Genomic DNA, 20,434 nt, shown 5'->3' with positions numbered 1-20,434 from the left:
GTGGCTGGCCCCCAGGGGGCCTGAGTGCTCCACCAGGCCCTGCTGGTGGTGCTGCATCTGCTCCCTCATCAAGAGAAGCTGGAAATCGAGATTTTAATGGGAAATCTCATAATTCTTAAGTGTTGGTAACTATATTGAAACTTTTATGAATACCACACGGTTTAAATAAAATACTGGTGAGCTACCTCTTTCAACCTCTAAATTAGGCAGCTGTCAGAAGAGATGACTCTGCTTTGCCTGTGGTGGAAACAACTCAAACAGCTCGTCTCCAACAGCTCGCCCCTGCCAATCCCATGTAGGCCTGGCCAGGGCAGGGCCTTCCGATGCCAGACGAATGTGGGCTGCACACTGAGGCCAAATTGTGTGCGTACAGCCGAGAAGGCTGGATCGCCAGGGTGAGAGCTGGAGGAAGTAGCAATGGCATCTCCGTAGGAACGTGAAGGATAACAACAAGGAGCGGCTTTAGAAAGTTCTGGAAGCCCAAGTCAACTGCATAGGTGAGTAAGAAGGCACCCAAGGAAGGCTCAAGAGGGACAAGAGAAGGCACCTCTGTGGTTTTGGTAGCTGTCACCGCTCATGGCATTTGCTGCAATGTCCGTGGGCCTGCCACCCAACCCCCAACCCTCCTGATCCTCCCACAGCCAGCTCCTTGCCAGGTGGCGTCACCATCTTCCTAACGGCCAGGCAGCACGTCCTTCCAACTCAGAAAACCCCGAGTAAGAAACGCAGCACCACACAGACCACGAAAGCTGACTGGAGCTGGGGTCCCAGACCCGTCTGTGTTAGCTGTGTGACCCTGGGTGGGTCGTGGCTGTGCACAGAGCCCTCTGCAGCTGTCAGCTTTGGACGTCACAGAAAAGGGGCATTTGTGTGAAATGAAGTCCTGTCAAAAGGAGATGATGCCCACAAGGCCACACGGAAGCGCGGAAAGAGCCCGGTAGGTCGTGGGAGTGGGATGGTGCACGATGCGCAGAAGATACACAGCATGCTACGGTTACTGCGGCGGGCACAGCTATTTCAGTAGGAGTGTGTGTGTGTGTGTGTGTGAGTGCCCCTTCCAAAAGATGTGTTTCAGAAAGGAGGAGAAAGATGTGACCCTAGGTCACAAGCTATTCCTCCAGCCAGAAGCATCCCACTCCTACCCCAGCCCAGGCAGGGGTGACAGATGTGGGTGGAGCAGGCCCACCTGGGCTTCCTTCTCCAGCTTGGTCATGTTTAAAAACATCTGCGCAATCTCGCGATCAAACACTCGCACTCGGTCCCAGTCCAAAAGGAGGGATCTGTCTTTATCAGCGTTCACCTGCAGGAAGAAGGACAAAAGGAGCATGGAGGAGAGAAAGTATCCAGGTCAATTTGTTGCCAGCGGAGAACTGGGGCAGATGGAGCTGGGCCTTGTCTGGGAGGAAAATGGCCTCGGCTCTAACGTCTCAGAGCCTTACTTACGCAGCCCCTCCACCCGCAAAGGCTGCTCTGACAGCTGGTCTCCCCCTGAAATTAGGCAGATGGTCTCGTGAGAGGAGCCCAACGCTGAGGCTGATGTGTCCTTAAGGAGTGTCAGAGCCTCCGTCCCTCACGCCATCGCTGTCCACATCCTAACACCTGACCAGCAATGGGTGTGGCCTCACCCTGGGGTCCCCAGCTCTATGTCAACTGAAGCAGCTCTGTATTATGTTCTAAATTTTACGAGAAGCTTACATGGAGACTTTTATTGGAGAAGGGGTTCTAAAACCTTAAACGTTTTGAAAGGCAGTCCTCGGACCTGACTGTGGCAGCTGATGGCCCCAAGCCATGACCTCACCCCACACACCAAAGCTGAGTTCCTTCCTGTTTATCCAAATTCAATGTATCTAGCTGAGCCTTAGCCTCTTCTCAAAAGCTGGGGTCCCTTCTCTAGGCACCCTGCAGACCCTTCTCTGGCCTCCCTCTCGTACTTCTGTCCACAGTTGTGCCCTTGGCCTCTGGGGCCTAGAGGGCGATGATGATGATGGTGGTGGTGGTGGTGGGAACTCTCAGACCCACACCCAAACCTGGAGAGACCCAGTGGGAACAGAGAAGGCAAGAGAACCTTGGCCTGCAGCACCCAGTAGGTCTCCGGCTTGAAGGACTGGATTCTGTCATGTCTCTCCACGCAGAACCCCAGGGTAGGGGTTTGACACGGCCCGAAGGAGATGAGAGAGCTGTCTAAATCACCGTATTTCCCCTGAAAGTACTTAGTCTGGAACCTAGAAGGAGGGGTGGGGTGGGGGCGGGGAGAGAAAGACACTTCAGTCAGGTGTTTGCTCAAGACACCACGGTCAACCGCTGCTGGGAGTGCGGGACGGCCCAGCTGGTGGGTACAGCGGGGAGGCCAAGGTGGCTGGCTGCTCCCCGCTCAGAAGACAGGACCAGAGGACATGCTCAGCGTGGGGGCCAGGGAGGTGTGTGTGTCACATAACAGAGAAAGTGGGAAAGGAGCATTCTGACCATCCTGGGCCAGGAGCCCCTGTTACACCCCACCACTCTGCCCTCTCCTCGAGATGCATGCAGTGTGGGCAGACGCACTGCTTTTTCAGCACTGGTCTGTTGAGACAGTTTTCTTCAGGGTTTTTAAAATGTTGAAAACTGCAGGATGCTGATCAGGCTGGGGACCGAGGATGGGGACCAGCAAGGGCGGGGACTCTGGCCAAAGGGAGGGCAGCCAGCACCTGGTGAAGGCACAGCCAATGCGCAGGTCCAGCTCCTGCCGGGCATCCACTGAGAGCGCCTCGTTATGGTCAGGCTCGCCCAGGCGAGCCATGGCATTGCAGATGTCTGTGTCCGTGATGGAGCTGAACCTGGCCCGGAACACTGTCTTGTCACCCCCATGGGCGGGATTCATGACGGGTAGCACGGCATCCAGGACCTGAGGGAGATGGCTGGCTGTGACCCCTCCGACTCCCGAGGTCTCTAGCTCCCGTTCTACACCCCACCTGTGGGCCCAACTCCTCTCCAGGGCCGAGCCTCCCCAGCTGTGTGTGTGATCCCCTCTCTACTATTGCCAGACCCTCCTCTGTCTCTCTCCCCTTCCAGAAGCCTCAGGCTCTCCACATACTCCTGCCACATGGCTTCCTTCCTTTTGTCCACCAATTCACTCAAACACCCCCTTCTTATACCACCCTGCGAGCTGCCACCCTCTCTCCTACTTCCTTCCATTCTCACCAAACCAAGAAATACTATTGCCAAGGACACAAGGGAACTCGAGTCACCAAATCCACCCCATTTGATCCATTTCCCTTTCTTCTAGAGGACAGAGTGCTGGGAAGGGTGGGTGGAACTTTTAAGAGACTGGAGAAAAGACAGGGAAAAGGATGAAGAGGCAAAGGCAACAGGCAGGAGGGGGAAGGCCCTATGACCCCCACTGTGGGGGCTCAGGTAGCTGGGGGGGGGGCGTGGATAAAGCACAGCAGGGGTCCTGGAGTCAAGACTCACTAAGAAGGCCGTGCAGTGGGAGGGGAGTCATGCTGGAGCCTGGCCATGCAGCTTCTTTACAGGGAAGAAGTGGCTTCGATTCTGAAGGGAGAAAGCTCCATGAGCTACCACCCTTCTTCACCCTCAGCTGCAGAGACCCCCTGCAGAGGGGGGCCCTGCAGGGGAAGGGATGGAGTATAATCAGGTTGCTGAGGGTGCTGTGCTGGAATGCCGGGTGCCCTGAGCTCCCCTGTTGTGCTGGAAGCACTTCCTGAGCCCGGAGGCATGCCGGTCCTCAGGTGAGGAGCTAGGGGTGCAGAGACAGGAGGGCGACCTGTATAGAGTCACAGCCTGAGGGGCGCCAGGTGACACTGGTAGTCACAACCAGTGCGAGGGCACCCAGGCCAAGGCAGGTATGGGAGGGCCTCCTGGGTGGGGAGAGAACACGTGAGGCGGAAGCTGAGAAGCATGAGGTGAGTGAAAGGAATGAGGAAGGTTCCTGGGAGTCAACCGGCATGATCTAAGGCCCCGGGAGGTGCTGAGTGACCTGAAATGCTGAGAACCAACTTGACAAAGCCCCATTCTGAAACGCAAATCCACCTGGCAAATTCTGCCCTCGTACTGTCGCCCACACAACGTGCCCCAGAAGGTGAAGCGACACTCCATCGCCCTTAGTACAGTCTACGCATTTTAAAGTGTCTAGAAAATTTCTAAAATAAAGGAAAATAAAAGGCACTTTTAATCCAACGTAGTTGATTCCCTACTCTGGGCTCAGGCGTGGTGTGGGGCAGGTGGCAGCAAAGGCCAACAGTGAGGACCACAGTGGGGTCCACCCCCACCTCGAAGCAGATGTTCTCCCCTTCCTTGTCGCAGTCCAGCCACAGCACGATGTAGTCGCAGCCTTTGCCCTCCACCTGCCACAAAGCACAGGGTGACTCGTACCTGCCACAGCCCTACGCCCTGCTGTCCCCACCCACAGCACTCCCACAGAGCAGCCAGCCCCCCCATACCCCCTGCTGTTTAGGAAGCCTGGTGCCCAGAGAAGGGGCCAGGCTAAGCAGAGGAACTATCTAGGTAGACTGGCTTAGCCACTCAGAGAAGAATTTAGTTCAGATGTATTGTTTTGTGGACAAAAAACTGTTAAAAATGCAGTAAGATCTTAATCCCAAAAATTGCACAGAAAAAGGACTGAAATAAAATAACCCTACATGTTAATAATAGTGGTTGTCTTGGGTACTGTGATTATAAATAATCTTCCTTCTTTATACTTATTTATATATCCTAATTTTCCATAATGTACATGCATTTGTTTTAAAATTAGAAAGAACCGCCACCGCCAAACTACTTTAAAAGAATTCTGGGGGCTAACAGTGTAGTGGGGGAGTGGGGAGGGAGGAGCAGGCCTGAAGGGTGCCTCGTGGGCCAGCTGGGGGTGCTCACAGAGAGGGCTGAGAGGGCTGCCCGAGGGTTGGGCTGGAGCAAGGCCTCCCTGCCTGCTTCTGCCCCGCCTGCCCCACGCACCTGCAGGAACTTCACCATGTTCAACTTGGGGTTCGCCTCCTTCTTCTCCGTGGGGGCTTGACTGAACAGCTCTGCGGGGTCCACTTTGTCCCATTTGTTGTACTTGCCTGTAAACCCCAGGCACAATGACACCTGAATGGCACTTCAGAGCGTGGCCTGTGGCTATCATATTGTGGTCCTGTCTTGCAAGTAGTGGGCAACCTCCACCATCAAAGACAGCCTCCCTTCAGCAGCCCTCCTGCGAGCAGAGGCCTGGGAGCTGACACCACACCTCGGCCACCGTGGGAGCCACCACGGGGCAGGGCTGCTGCTCTAGCCTTGCTTCCAGGACGGTCCCTGGGGCTAGAAGTACCATCCTGGGCTGGCTCGCTTTGCCTGAGCACCGAGCCACACAACACACGCCTTCGTCTTCTCTCCCAGCCTGGATTCCATAACCCTCTCCCCAGACCCAGCACCTGATGGGGCACGTGATAGGCACTCAGGTGACATCCGTGGAGAATCCATCTTTCTGAGCCTCAGGTTGGACACATCCACCTACTTCACTACTTAGGACTTCGTGCTCACATGCTCAGCACTCTGTCTTTCTTTTAGGCCTGATTTCCTGCAGCCTGAAAGACTCGGGTCAGATAGAGCCAAGTTCAAATCCCAGCTCCCCACCTGTGGGCTAGTGGTAAAACTCAGGGTCCGAATGCTCAGACACACAAGTGAGTCGATGTCACTGTTGCCACTGAGCAGCAGGAAGTCCTGGGGCTTTGCTATGTGCCTGGCCCTGTGCTACGCACTCTACCATCACCGTCCCACTGAGTCCACAGGCAGTCCTGGGAAGTGAATGGCACTGTCGTAAGACCCATTCCGCACCCGAGGAGCAGAGACGCATGGAGGCCCAGTCACGGGCCCAGCCCCAGCCTGCGAGCCAGCAGAGTGTGGTTCGGAGCCCAGGCCGGATTCTTGTTGACCACGCTGCCCTGCACCTCGCCCCAGTGTGTCACTAATGCTGGCCATTCCAGGGTGATGGATGACAGTAACAAAATGAGGATGATGATGACAGCCACCAAGTGACTGCTAGACAACAGCGACACTCAGCAGGAGCAGCAGTCTTCCCCCAAGCACCTGTTCAGACCAGCTCCCCCGCCGCCCCGACCCAGTGGGCACCCTCTCCAGTCTGCACAGCAAGGCACACGGGGCATGCAGTGACTAAGGGTGCCATTGGGAGGGGGGCCCATGGGTGGTGACCTCCAAAGCCTGAGGTCTGGGTGCCTCATCCAGAGACCCTGAGTGACTTCTCCAACCTGCTGGTGTCAGGACTCACGGGTTTGGACATTTCTGCCTGGAGCCCCCCGCTCCCAGTTCCAGCTGGACCCTGGGAAGCACCGTGCAGGGCTTCCTTCAATGGGATGGGTGGGTGGGCGGGTGGGGGGCTCACCCAGGAAATCCAGGGTCATCACGTGACCGCAGACAGACGTCATCTTGAAGCGGACCGTCTGGCCAGCGAAGGTCCCCGTGTACTCGTGTACCGAGCACGTCCCGTTCAGCCCTTTGTGTGAGGACATGCTCCCTGCGGGGGGAAGGAAGCACAGTGGCAGCTGCTCCGGCAGGCCCAACACTGCCTCTGGGAGGGCCGGAATGCCCCTTCCCACAGAAGTCAGTGGTGACATCCTCAGGTCACTGCGGGGAACTGGGTGCTGAGACGTCTCACGGTTCACAGGGAAACACCGCTGGTAACCAGCCAGCACAGTGTGCTCACCTCGTAGAGCCCTGCGTCGGCTGGGGGCCAGGGGCGCCCCCTCTGAACTCGCAAGAGAAGAAGCTCTTGGGCTCTTTCTCTGCATTTCTGTGTTGGCTCCTGAGTTTGGTTTCTGCCTACCTTCTCTCCGACTTTACTCAGAGGTCCCCAGGAAGGCCCTAACTACTGAGTCCAACAGTGTCATCTCACGCTCCCTACAGATGGCTCCTCAGCCCAACGTTCTCAGCTCCTGGGACCAAGCACCACTTCTGGGGTCTCCCCTCTCCTTCAAGACTTCTTAGCCCACTTGTCTCAGGATCTCTTCCTCCTTCACCCTCGGGACCAAGGGGAGGTCAGGGTGAACTTTTCCCATTTCTGGGTCCCCAGCATCCAAATACCCTTCCTATTTGGAGGGAACTCAGAGAAAGGAAGGCAAGCGGCACCAAGCACTCCAGTGGCCAGAGTGGAGGTGGGGGCAGACGTTCCATTCCCCAGGGCTCTGGTGTCTTGGGAGGGCCATGGCCAAGGCTTAGCTTAGTGGCTGCTGTTGAGTGACACGAGGCTTGTGGGCAGAAGCTGTAGCAGTCAGGGGTCAAGGGTAGGGGCCAGGGTCTTGTGCTTGTGGCGATGACACCTGCAGCATGGCCTCGTAAGACTGAGGCCAGGGTGTGGTCCTGGCTGTGACTCCCTCCTTCCAGTAAACTCCCTTTCCGTGTAAGTTACCGGGCTGGCTGCTGCTGTTTGCAACCACCAACCCTGACCGGCGCCGCACTCTAACAGGGGCCTGTCTGCACCTGCTGCTCTGCTATGAACAGTGCCTACGCCTCCTGGGAGCCCTGCCCTGGCTCATGCTGGCTGGGGCAGTAAACGCATTCCACAGTGACCAATACCAACGAGCAGGCAATGAATGCCTGCTCTCCTGAACCGCATCTACCCCAGCGGGCCAGAGTCGCACTTTGGGAAAAGAAAGAAATCATGTGTGAAACAGGAATGACCGTGGCTGCAGATCAAAGCCAGAGAGATGCCAGGGTCAGTCTTCCCTACCTCGAGAGAGGATTTTGGCGATGGACTGGGCCAGGGACGGCTTTTCTGCGACCATGAGCACAGTCTTCATCTTATCTTACAGCTGGCTCTGGCGCAGGGAAAAGGCAGGGAAGGAGTCCCGGAGTGGCTTTCAGCAGCCCACACCACTATCGGCGCCGACTCCTAAAGAGAGGATGAGACACACAGAAAATAGCAATGCTTCCAATGGAACCTGCGCACTTGCTAACAAGGAAACTCACTGCAGGGGGGCGGGGGGGGGGGCAAAGCCCAGGCAAGAAAAATAAATTAAGGAAACTTGAACACATCTGACAGACACATAACTGCCCAGGACAACTGATCTGGCTCAGAGATGACATTGGGAATTTGGCTTCATCTGGGAGAAGCTGAAGTGACTCTATAACCTCAGGTCAATTTTCTCCCCAAATCCAGGCCAGGAAGATGTTGGGGCCTTTGGGTCTGGGTCAGAGCCAGGGCAGGGAAGATGCTTGGCCCTCCTCCCATGCTATGGTTCTGTGTCCGCCTTGGGACCGAGAGTGGCACCTCCACCTTGGCTGAGCCCTGGGACACTTTCAAAAGGCAGACATCCAGGCCGGGCTCCCCAGGGCCTTCTGACCCACAACCAGAGGCTCCAGTTCCCAGCAGAGCTCACCAGTCCTTCACAACAGGTTCCAGGTTACCTTCCCGCCTGCCCCACAGCCCTCTTGCTTGGCAGGCCATGCTCTGGCCAATTAAACTGAACCCCATTACCTAAAGAAAAAAACACACTTTCAGGTTTCTGTCCCTTTTGCTTGGGATGTTTCTCCAAGCCTGGAGAATGCTGCTCAACCACCCAAAGACCCAGTTCAAGCAGTAACTCTTCCTTAAAGAGCTCTTCCCACTCCCACTGGCTGGATGAACCCTGTCCTCCTGACCCCGGCTCCTCAAGGCCCGCTGCACACCGTGCCACAGTCAGTTACGGCCTCATCTCCCCCTGCTAGCACACCAGTGGCTCACTCTTGGCAATTGAAACAGCTGGAGTGGGGCCTCATACAGGACATTTAGTGCCTGTTGGCCGAAGAAAAGAAACATATGAACCCTGCCTTTTTAATCATTATAAATATGGCACTGACATTGATAAATAACGTATTTTTAAAAAAAAGGCTTTCGTTGACACAACTAGGCAACCTTCTGGGAAGAAAAATAAAGTTAAGACTCTTGCTTTATAATTTTCACCAAATCAAATTCTAGATCTAGCAAAGACTTAAGTAAAAAAAATGAAACCAGAAAAACACTCAAAGAAAACATGAACTTTGGTATTTCAAAAAGAACTCCTAAGGGCTTCAAAGCCCATGAGCACACCTCTTCACGTTTAAAAGCATTTGGTTTCCTTTTCTGTGATCTGTTGATTTATACTTTTTACTGATTTTTGCCAACTAGATTGCTGTTTTATTTTTAGGACTTGTTCACGTGATGAGGAAATTAGCCCTTTGTAATATGACGTCCAACAAGGCTCATCAAAGCATCAGAGCTAGGATGAGCTTCTGCTCCGCTCACCAGCAAAGACCACAGGTCTGGCCACACACATGGGCGAGGGCATGGGACGGGCAAACTCAAACGTAGGTAGTGGAAGATCGGTCAGAGCCACCTCTATGATAGCTCTCAGACTGAGCGCACGTCCCCAGCAACTGCCCTTCCAGAAATAAAATCAATTATCCTACAGGTGTTTACTGAGCCCCTACTACATGCTCAGCCCCATCCTGGGTGCGGGGAACACGGCACCGTGTTGGTCCTTTGTGCAGGATCTCTATGGGCCACGCGGGACACAGCAGTGCAGGGCGTGGGAGGCACAGGGCAGGAGTGAGACCTTTGGTGTCTGGGGGAAGAGTAGAAGGACCAGGGCAGAGCCCTGAGGGGGAGCAAGGAGACCTGCGGTGCCAAGAGGGAGCAGGCGTGTAGAATACAGGCATCGGCCATAGACTGGGGGTTTGCTCTGAAGGAGCTGGGAGGCAGCACAGAAGGAGATGACCTGACTTCAGGTTTTAAAGGAACCCTTCTGGCAGCTCTGCCAGAAGGGAGTGACTGGGCTTTGAGTGGCAGCCGCAGAGGTAGCGAGGTCCATCTGGAGTCTGGGCAGATTCTGAAGGTAGAGTCAACAGGCCTGAGAGGGGGGAAAGCAAGGCGAGTCAGGAATATGCAAACTTCTGGCAAGCAGCAGGCACTGATAAGATGATCCAGCACTGATAAGATGATCCACAGTGAACACTGAGCCCCCAGGGGCAGGGCATGGCTGGTAGCACCTGAGTCGGAAACCACTGCTGCGGAGTTCTCTGCAGCGTTATCATTCATAACAGAAGGTTAGACACAGTCTAGTGGAGGCCCACAGGGAGGCGTTAAACAAAAGTATGGCGTGTAGTGGAGCACCATGGGGTGGCCAGGAAGGATGCATCTGCTCGGTAAATACTAATAGGGGTCAGGTCACCGTGCAAGTGACATGAAGAAAACTGGGTGCATGACAGTGCATACGGAGTGCGGCCGTACATCTGGGGGTCCCATACTAGTTGAAGGACACAAATGGTGAGAGCATTCGCCTGGGGGGTGGGCTCCTGCTCACCACACTGCCTCTAGAGTCTTCTGCACTGAGTGCTGTGGACACATGGGACTGGTCAAAAGAACTAAGACAATGGATTTAAAACTAAAGACACAAGAAAACCAGGAAGAGAAAGAAAGGATGCCAAGGAAAACACCTTCGCTATCTGTGGGAAGCAGCCCAAGGTCAACCTTGGGCTGTCAACCCAGCCCCTGCTCTAAGACACTGGACGACCTCAGTGAAATCAGTATTCTTTGTAAGAAAGCTGCCCCAAATAAAACAACAATTTGCTTTTTTCCTAAAAATAAACACTTGGATGTCTCCCCTTAAATACACCACCATCCCAGAGACAAACAAGTTGAAAACTGCTGGAAGGACACCACGGAGAGTCTGCAGAGGAGCTCACTGACCTGAGGACCACTCAGGCCGCATCGCCCACTGCCAGCTGCGCAGCCCCCCTCTCATCCCCCCAAACACCACCCTTCCTCCCGGCGCGCCAGGGCTGCTCCTGCCGTCAGGCCTCCACCTGGGTCACTTTCCCCAGACATCTAATAGCGCTGACCACCCCCTAAAAAAACACACCTGCCGGTGTTCTCAGGTGTGGGCACTGTCACTGTGCTGACCACGGGGGAACTGAAGGGCCAGGGACACTGGAGCTCAAGAGACCAGGCAGAACTTGGAAACGAACCCAGGCCCGTTTGTTCTAGAACCCACACACGAGGCCTTCACCCTGTCCTGTCTCTGTGGGCAGCCCACAGTGGGGAGCGGCCCTGCTTTACCTCCCTCTAGCACTTAGCGCTGTACCTGACAGTCTCCATCCACTCAGTTGGTTCGTGTCTTACACTTCCTAGAGTTTAAGTAAGCTCCAGGAGAACAGGGGTTTTATTTGTTCATTCTAATGGTCGGTAGTAAATGACGGGCAAAATACTGACGGAATGAATGACTGAATATATGAGTAATGAGTAATTTTACCTGCAAAGTGAATAGTAAAAAATACTCTTTTAGATGTCTAAAAAGTAAAGAGTGGCTTTCGATCTCTAAGAGAATTGCAAACACTTCTTCTTAATGTTCTTTTTTTCCCATACAGTAAAGGTTCTAGAAATCTTATATCTCCACTATTCCCCCTCATACCTAAGGACCCTAAACCCCTTTTCGGTAAATCACTATGGTTCTTCTCTAAAGAGCCCTTTAGGGAGAAGCATTTTGCTCTAGCATCTTCAAAGGAAGGAGCTCATTTATCTGGAACCAGGGACACACCTGGACAGTCACAGCAAGGCACACCGGCATGGGTCCTGACTTCAGATCACCTGTTCACCTGTCGGACTGTGCAGCTCTAACTCACATTTGACACAAGCTGGTCTTCAGCAGCGCTGGCTCTAAAGAAACACATGTTCTAGTTCAATAGTTTACACCTCAATACTGCGTAAGTACTTTGTAATGGTCTGAGTATCACTGTTTTACTAGGGAGAAATATCACTTCTTTTAAGGATACAGAATCATGAAATCCTGAGAAAAGGGCCTTGGTGATGATCCGGTACAATCATTTCAAGGAGAAAAACAAACCAAGGCTCAGGAAGGATTATCCAAAGGTACCCTGGAAGTTGATTAAGTTGGGGTAAAACTCATGCTTCCTTACTTCCAGCTGAATACTTTTTTTAAAGATTTTATTTATTTTTAGAGAGGGGGAAAGGAGAGAGAGGGAGAGAAACATCGATGTGTAAGCCATACATCAATCAGTTTCCTCTTGCATGCCCCCAACTGGGGACCTGGCTCACAACCCAGGCTTGTGCCCTGACTGGGAATCGAACCGGCAACCTTTTGGTTCACAGGCTGGGGCTCAATCCACTGAGCCACAGCAGCTAGGGCTGGCTACATTTAAAAAAAAAACTGCATCAGGTTCTTTCCATCTCTTAAAAGACTTCTGCAGTCCTAACTGTGATTAATTTTCTGTGATTCATCTTAGGGCTTCTCTGCTTTTCCATTAAGGCACATCTCCAATCTCAAAACAGAAGCCAATAGAAACAAAAGCTGAAAGCAATGTCTTGTAAATTTCATTTACATGCCATCCTAATGCCCTACTGGCGAAACATTATTATGCACTCAAGTTTTGCTTTTTTAAAAAAAGTTTACATATCTATAAAAAACGAAAATCGTATAGCCTCAGAAGAACTAAAAGGCCGGAATCAATGTCCAGAACTAGGTTCCTTCCGGTAAACTACACGGTGTATCAAGTCCTGCTCTGTTGCCTGCCAAAGCTCCGAGCCTGAGGTTGGTCCTCCTATCAAACAGGGGGCCTAGCAAGTGCTAAGGGGGTGCTGGCAGCAAACACTCCAAACTGCGGCTGTAATTAGAAGGCCCAAAAGTGCAAGGGAGTGGCAGGTTAGCCAGCCTGTTATTACTCCGTCAACTTTCACCAGCAGCGCCACAAGGGAATGCCATGTCTGGGAGGGGCTGCTTGTAGGGAAGGTCTTTTCATGCCAGTGCTTACAACCCCATGGACTTGCCCCGTGGATTACAACCCCGGGGCAGTGAAGGCCTAGCCAAGGTCTGAACAGCATTTAGAGCCCCAGGACTTCCCACCTTGGTAACTTCACCAAATACCTGTAGAGTCCGGAAAAGGGGGAAAGAAACAACCATTTCTTAAGCTCCTCCTCTGTACTAGGCGCATTATTGCTACAAACACTTTATTGAGTCTTGCCAACAACCCTACAAGGCCAGTGTGGTCATTTTTTAAACTATGAGTAAAATGAGGTTCAGACCAGTGTCAGATGACCTTTGCAAAGGTTCTCGGAACCCGGGGCTCACTGGCCATCAAGTCCACGTTGGTCTGATTTCCCACGGCCTGTTCCTGAAGGCCGAGTGATAAAAAGGTAAGACAAGGCCTCTGCGAGAAACAACTGCCCCTGGAGTCTAGACGATTTGTTCAAGGTAAGGTACTCTCCTTCATCTACATCGACACCTCAGAGAACGCCTGGACGCCCTCAAGACTGAGCGGGGGCTCCGCTGTGCGAGTGGCACCTGCCTTGAAGCGGAGTCCTGCCGGCCTGGGCTCCACCCGGGCCCGACCGCTGGACGGCCTCCCTGAGCCTCTGTGTCCTCACCTGTGACAAGATTCGAACAACACACCCATCTTAAAGAACTACAGGAGGATTGATGAAGAAGAGTATTAACTGCAGCTCCTGTTCTGCCCAGACACCTGGCTAAACGCTGGCCCATCACCACCTCCCCGGATTCCCACAACAAGCCCCGGGTCTAGGTAGTAGAGGGTCCATTCCCTCTAGGGACGAGGCGGAGAGAATTCAAACAGCCCGGCCCGGGACTCGAACCCCAGCAGCGTGGCAGGGACCGCCGCCCCCCCCCCGCCCCCCCGCGGCAGCATTCAGGAAACATGCCCAAGGAAGGCCCGTGCTTCCCACATGCCTGAGCTGCGCAGCGCGGGACCCGCCGTCTTCCTCTCACCCTCAGCCCCACAGCGACTCCCGCTACAGCTCGCGTTCCCGTGGCGGCCACTGGCAACCCCTACTTCCGGGTCCTGCAGCTGCTGGTGTCCCCGCGTCTGCCCTCCGGCTCCCGCACGTCTCCCTCCACGGGTTCCTGGATTTGCGCGTTCCGGCAGCGCAGTTCCGGGCCGGCGGTGCTCAGCATTCTACCCCGTCGCGGGGAGGCAATAATGACAATGATCAGTACAATGATTATGAAAATACTGGATGATAAGCATGCAAACGTATATGCTGTTAATAATTAAAACTACAGATATGTGTATAGCAGGCTTCTTTCAGTGCTGTAAACATCTGTGGAATGAATGAATGGTTTAAATATCTGGAAGATGAATTGGAAAATAAAAGTAGTTTTTTGTGTTACAGCGTTAGGGCTATGGGAAAATTGAAATAATTTCTATCACTGTCTGCACAGGTGCCTCGTTGTGGTACATGAGACACCTGAGAGCTCCCGGATCTCTCTTCAGTCTGGTTGGGTATTGACTGGACCATGGTTTTGTTAATAGTTAACACCCACCCAGTGCTTACTCGGTTCTAGGCATTTTCCTTTTGTTTAAAAAAAAAATTGATATAAGAGAGAAAGGGGGGAGGGAGTGAGAGAGAGAGACATCAATTTTGTTGTTCCATTTATTTATGCATTTATTGGTTGCTTCCTGTATGTGCCCTGACTGGGCATTGAACCCGCAACCTTAGCATATTGAGATGATGCTCTAATCACATGAGCTACCCATCAGGGCCTAGGCACTTTTCTACTATTAACAGATTTAATTCTCATTACAACACTAGGAATTAGATATCATCATCATCATCATCATCATCATCATCATCATCATCATCATTCTTATTTGATACACAAGGAAACAGGTCACACAGATGTAAATGGCAGAGCCAGGTTTCAAAATTAGGCAGCTTGGTTCCAGAAGCCAAGTTCTCAACCACTGCTACAGAGCCTCTCACTGCTTTCTCATTCTCTTTATTTTTCCAAGCTCCAGGACCCAGCTGCCCCAGCTGCCTCAACCGCCTCAGTGTTAGGTCCCTGGAAGGACATTGTCACCATATCCTGCACAGGAAACAGTAGCAGCATCAGGGGCTGTGCCCAGACTGGTCCCGCAAATCCTCATCTACAAGAGCAATAGTCAGTTCTCAGGGGTCCTGACTTGGTTCTCTGGCTCCAGGTTGGGCAACACAGCCTTTCTGACAATTGCTGGGCTCCAGATGAGACGAGGACGAGGCTAGTTGTTAACTGTCACCCGTATGACCTTGCAGTCAAACCTGCATGGCTCAGAGCTCCAGGCTCCCGGGGAAGTGGGGCACACACCCCTCAGTTCCTCCAGCACAGCGATGGCACATCATCTGCTGGGTAAATTTTACTCTCTTGTCAGCAAGATGGTTTATAAACCAATTCTGGCATTTTTGTGTTTCCTGTACTCACATGCTATTTACACTGGCTCCCTGTGTATCTCTGCTTCACGGCTGACTATGGTGTGTTGGTATCAGTTCATCTGTGGCCTTTATACTTGGAAATCGTTTTGGCTGGACCTAAAATCCTTGGCTCACAAATTCTTCCCTTGAATATCTTAAATGTGTCATTCCACTTTCTGCTGATGTAAAGTGTTGCTCTCAAAAAGTCTGATAATCTGACATTCTTTCGCTTGTAAGTGATTTGTTTTTTGCCTGGATGCCCATAGTATATTTCTCTACCGTTGAAATTCAGTAATTTTACCAAACTACATCTTGGTGTTGGTTATTGTGATCAGTTTTCTCAGGTTCACAGCTTCCCTCCAAGTATATGGTTTAATGTTTTTTTCTAATTGTGGGAAATTTTCCTTGACTCTGTACTATTTGTACTTGACTTTGGGCTATTCTCTTGTTTTCATATGTGTTAGATTATTTTTACCTAGCTTCTAGACTTGTAATTTTACCCCAGATCTGTTTTTTCCCTCTCTGTGTTTATTCTATATATTTAAAAGAGAAGAACAAAGTTGAAAGACTTACATGACCTGATCTCAACCCTTCCTGTAATGCAGTCATTGAACAGTGTGGTGCCGGCATATGGAGAAAGACAGAGATGGAAAAAACGTAACAGAACTTTCAGTTAAGGACAGGCGTATACAGGGTCCAGCAGAAGGAAGGCTTGCTTGAGTGTGGTTGCAAGGGTAATAATATGGGTGTAATAGTATATAGTTTTAATTTGAACATTTCACCTAAAATGCCATATGATGTGCTTGAGTGCGATATTCTTATGTTACAGAATTACATGCTCGTGATTTTTTTTTGTAATTAAAAAGGGGCATTATTTGTGCCAGACCCTGTACAAAAGCAGTTGATTTCTGACAAAGGCCCCAAGTCAATTCAATAGAGTAAAGAAAACTATTTTCAATGAATGGTGCATAAAACAAGCTTCAGCTCCTCCCTCACATTCTTCTGGCTTCTGCTGCTGTCCATTACTTTCCTCATTATGTTTATTTTGTCTGTACTCCCCAGAAACGAGGAAAGATGTTTCCTTAGGCAGCAGGCTCCTTAACGGGACTCAGACTCTGCTTTTCTACAATCAAAAAACGGACCATTCTTTTCCTAGATTTTTAGCGGCTCCCCCCCCCCCCCATTAAAATCATACACAACAGTGATTCTAAGCTAAGGTTCTCCAAGATGGCCAGAAAACTGAACCAAAAATGTAAGTATTTTCTTCATTTATCACGCACAATCCCGTGGAGGGGAGGGAAGAGCGGATGTAAAACTTATAAACGGTAAAGTGCAAGGATCACAAACGCACACTTGATGATCCATTCATATGCAAACACCCATGTTATCATTGTTCAGGTCAAGACAAGGAAGAGTTCCAACACTCCAGCAGGCACCGCTGTTGCCCTCGCAGTATGTACTGCCTCTCAAACTATTCTGTCAAGTGTTGAATTTGCCCTGTGTGGTGTGTGTGTCTCTGTGTGCGGATTCGAGCTGGGTAAGGCTGGAGTCGGTGGGCAGCTTCAATAACATCTCCTCAGAAGCAGCAGGGGGCGCTGTGGGCATGTCCCTGAGAGATGCGGAGGGTTTGGCAACTGAACCACGAACTCCTGGCTTCCTGAGCACTCAGAGTTCCCAGTGACCAAAGCTGTGTCTTCCAGGGTGCGGGAGGCAGGGGTGGGGTAGGGGGATTCCCCTCCTCAGACCATGTTGTGGGGGTGCTAGGGTACAGAGAGGACCCCATCCTCCCAGGATTTGGAGAATGGAGGGTTGGAGTCTCTGGGGGCCTGCAAGACACAGACTTGGGAGGTAAGAAGAAGTAGGCGCCGAGGTGATTCACTGACCCTGTGCCGTGATGCTGAGAAATGAGGGAGAAGAAACTAGCAGGGAAAAAAAAAATCAAAGCAAATACGGCTGAAGAACCCAGGAAGGCAGAAACAGCTTACAAGACCTCAGGTGTAGTGAGGATTTCCAAATACTTATCAGGTTCAGGCTTTTCCTCATAGCTGAACATTTATATTTCTGTCTTTGCCCTTGTACAAAATACACCTCCTGCAGCCCTCTAGTCTTCTCAGGTCACATGCATGGGAATGCAACCACCTGTCCAGTCTCCAGCCTGTTGCCCAATCCCCCTACTTATCCCCTCTGCCCATCATGGCGGACAATTAATGCAGCTGTACTGATTAGCTATATCACCTAATGAACATATATACCGAGTCCAAAACTAAACTTCGGCAAACCACATCCAACAGCATGTTAAAAGGACAACATGTCACGATCAGGTTAGGTTCATTCCAGAAATGCATGTTAATGGTATTCTTTCCCCCACTGAGTTGTCTTGGCAACTTTGTTGAAAATCTACTGATCGTGAATGGGAGGATTTGTTTCTGGACTCTTCTTAATTTGATCTTATTCGCTGATCTAAATGTCTATCCTTATGCCATACTGTCTTGCTTACTCTAACTTTCTTCTTTTATTTTAATCCTCACCCAAGGATATGTTTTGTTGATTTTAGAGAGAGAGGAAGGGAGAGAGAGGAGAGAGAAAAAAACATCGATGTCTCCCATATACACCCTGACCGAGGATCGAACCCCAACCAACTGAGCCACTTGGCCAGGGCTGATTACTCTAGCTTTCTTTTTCTTTTCTTTTTAAGATTTTATTTATTTTTAGAGAGAGGGGAACGGAGGGAAGAAAAAGAGGAGAGAAATATTGGTTGGTTGCCTCTTGTATGTGCCCCAGCCAGGAACCTAACCCCTACCAAGAATCGAACCTGTGACTTTTTGCTTTGCAGGACAAAAGACAAAAACCCAACCAGCAGAGATATACTGGCATACTAGTCAGACCTGATTACTCCAGTTATGTAGTAAACTTTGAAACTGGGAAGTGAGTCTTCCAGTTTTGTTCTTTTTTTTTTTCTTTCCAAAGCTGTTTTGGGTATTCTGAGTTTCTCAGATTTGCATAAGAATTTTAGGATCAGCTTGTTAATTTCTGCAAAGAAGCCAGCTGGGACATAGATAGGCATTGCATTGAATCTGTTGTAGATGAATTTGGGGAGAATGACATCGTCTCTTACTACAAACACTAGGTGTTAAATGATACTAAATTCTTTTTCTACCTCTATTGAGATGAATAATAGACACCCCTATCACTCTGGAAATTCCAAGGTTTTAGAGGTACCCTCCTAGCAACCAGGGTGAAGACCAGCCAGAATGTTTGTTATATAACACTCTTGCTCCCTACACAGCACCCCGTCTATGGTACTGAGGATGGCTTCACACTGGTCACTTCTGCAGCTCAGGTGAAGTGTCAGCCACCACCTAGGAGCCTGGGACAAGGTCCAGCCTGCAGAGGCAATGGTCCCAGATCACCTGGGAGTCTTGCTTTCAAATGGAAGATATCTTCTCTGTGACTGCGGGGTGTGGATGGGCACGAGGCTGGTGGGCACTCCCTTCTTCTCCACTTCTTGCCCTGGAAGAGGGTTTCCTTCACTTGGGCTGGGAGCTCATTGTGTCCCTCCTGTTGGTGACCCAAAGGACCTTCAGCAAAGACACCAGAGGAAGCCAGCCGGCACTCGCCAGCCCCATGTGGAGACTGAGTCACGGCCAGGTGTTTTCCCACCCTCTGTCCTGGAAATATTGCAGGTGTGGATCTCGTCTATGATTAAAGGCACAGTCTCATCTCCGTGGCTGCCTCCGTTTATGCCTCCTCAGTAGAAACAGCAGCTCAGTTGACCCATCCTAAAGTGACTGCTCTTTGTTTTGTTTTGTTTTGTTTTGTTACCTCCACCTGCAGAGAGGCCTTGCCTTAGAGCCTCCTGAAATCTGAGGGCCCACTTGACTCCCTGGGCTTCCTTGTGTGTCTGTGCTTTAGTGAGAAAATTCTAGAATGTGATGAAGAAGGCCCTGCTAATGGAGTATGATGGCTAATTGCATTAATTGGGTCAGATTAAACATAACCTGCGGGCATGTCTGTGAGGGTGTGTTGGGATGAGATTAGCATTTGAACTGGTGGACTCAGTAAAGCAGATGGCCCTCCCCCACGTGGTCCAGCGAGGCCTGAAAAGAACAGACAGAAAGGGGAAGGAAGAAGGAATTCTCCTCTTTTTGCCCTGGGTCTGCCTGCTGAGCTGGGACATCCATGTCATCCCCCACCCTTGGACTGGGATTGACAACACAGGCTCCTTGGTTCCCTGGCCTTCAGACTCAGCCTGAAGTACACTGCCGGCTTCCTGGGTCTGCAGGCTGCAGACAGCCAATCAGGGGATTCCTCGGCCCCTATAATCACATGTGAGCCAGTGCCTCATCATATGTGCATAATATATCTCCTTATGTATCTATATTATAGATAATATAATAATGGATTATAATATATGTAATATAGAATATATTATTATAGCATAGTATATTCTGTATAATATAGAATATATTATATAATATTATATGTATCGTATATATGTATCTCCTATTGGTTCTGCTTCTCTGGAGAACCCTGACAAATGCAGGAGTCTCCATCCAAGCGTGGGCAGCACTGAGCAGGGAGCAGGCCCTGGGCCACCTGGAAGTGCTTGCTGATGGGCTCTGACCCAGGCAGGGTGCAGCTGGGGTGGGGCAAACAGAACCTCTGCAGGCACAGGGTCTGGCCCAGAGGGGCCCCAGATCTCTGCCACGACCGTTCCCCCCGCCCTGGCTGGTAGACCCTCGTGAAGAGGAGTGGTCAAAGCGGCTGGGGTAGGGCCGCAGGACGCTGGGAGGGGGGGGCTGCTCCAGGTGTGGAGGTGGGGAGTGCTAGCAGTGTGGAAGGGCACAGAGTGTCCCACTCGCCTCCAGGACCCCGCATGTCCTGCTGTGCGAGCAGGTGTTTCCCCACTCTCAGGGTGTGTCCGCTCTTCCCGGCTCACCAGGCATGTATGTTTGGGCAAGAATCTTATTTATGTGGGACTTGGTTTCCTAAGGGGACACTGAGGTCACTCTCCCTCAGGGACCCACGCTGGCAGGCTGGCCTCCTGGGCACAGGGCTGTGAGCTCCCAGCAGGTGTTTCCTCCCTGAACGCTTCTATGGGGCCGAGACAAGAGCCCCTAACTGATGCTGGGAACCCAAGGAAGTTTGGGAGGGTGGTGGCTGGAACTGGGTGTACAATGGCTCCACCCCTGGGAGGGAGGAAGAGGAGGATGCTGTCCAGATCCCAGAGAGCCC

At 51.5% G+C, this 20,434-nt stretch overlaps 1 protein-coding gene across 9 annotated transcripts in view; it reads right to left on the bottom strand.

Moving 5' to 3' along the window:
- The window catches only part of TOP3B (DNA topoisomerase III beta), a 33,887-nt gene extending 20,011 nt beyond the window's left edge, over positions 1–13,876 (bottom strand). For 5 of the 9 annotated variants that reach the window (XM_053928615.1, XM_053928616.1, XM_071221907.1 and 2 more), the window contains exons 1-8: positions 13,701–13,823; positions 7,715–7,876; positions 6,371–6,502; positions 4,948–5,054; positions 4,266–4,340; positions 2,685–2,881; positions 2,066–2,222; positions 1,187–1,300 (exon numbers count right to left, since the gene is read on the bottom strand). In XM_053928615.1, the coding sequence (XP_053784590.1) occupies positions 1,187–1,300; positions 2,066–2,222; positions 2,685–2,881; positions 4,266–4,340; positions 4,948–5,054; positions 6,371–6,502; positions 7,715–7,784 (852 nt within the window). In that variant the 5' untranslated portion in view covers positions 7,785–7,876; positions 13,701–13,823. Of the gene's footprint in view, positions 1–1,186; positions 1,301–2,065; positions 2,223–2,684; positions 2,882–4,265; positions 4,341–4,947; positions 5,055–6,370; positions 6,503–7,714; positions 7,877–8,363; positions 8,462–13,302; positions 13,422–13,700 lie in introns of those variants that run through there. The other 4 variants (XM_071221905.1, XM_071221906.1, XM_045192870.2 and 1 more) reach the window with 4 other exon arrangements.
- Positions 13,877–20,434: the final 6,558 nt, after the last annotated feature.

This window comes from Desmodus rotundus, chromosome 7, assembly GCF_022682495.2.
Source record: "Desmodus rotundus isolate HL8 chromosome 7, HLdesRot8A.1, whole genome shotgun sequence".
Lineage (NCBI taxonomy): Eukaryota > Metazoa > Chordata > Mammalia > Chiroptera > Phyllostomidae > Desmodus > Desmodus rotundus.
This window is presented reverse-complemented; position numbering and strand designations above follow the sequence as displayed.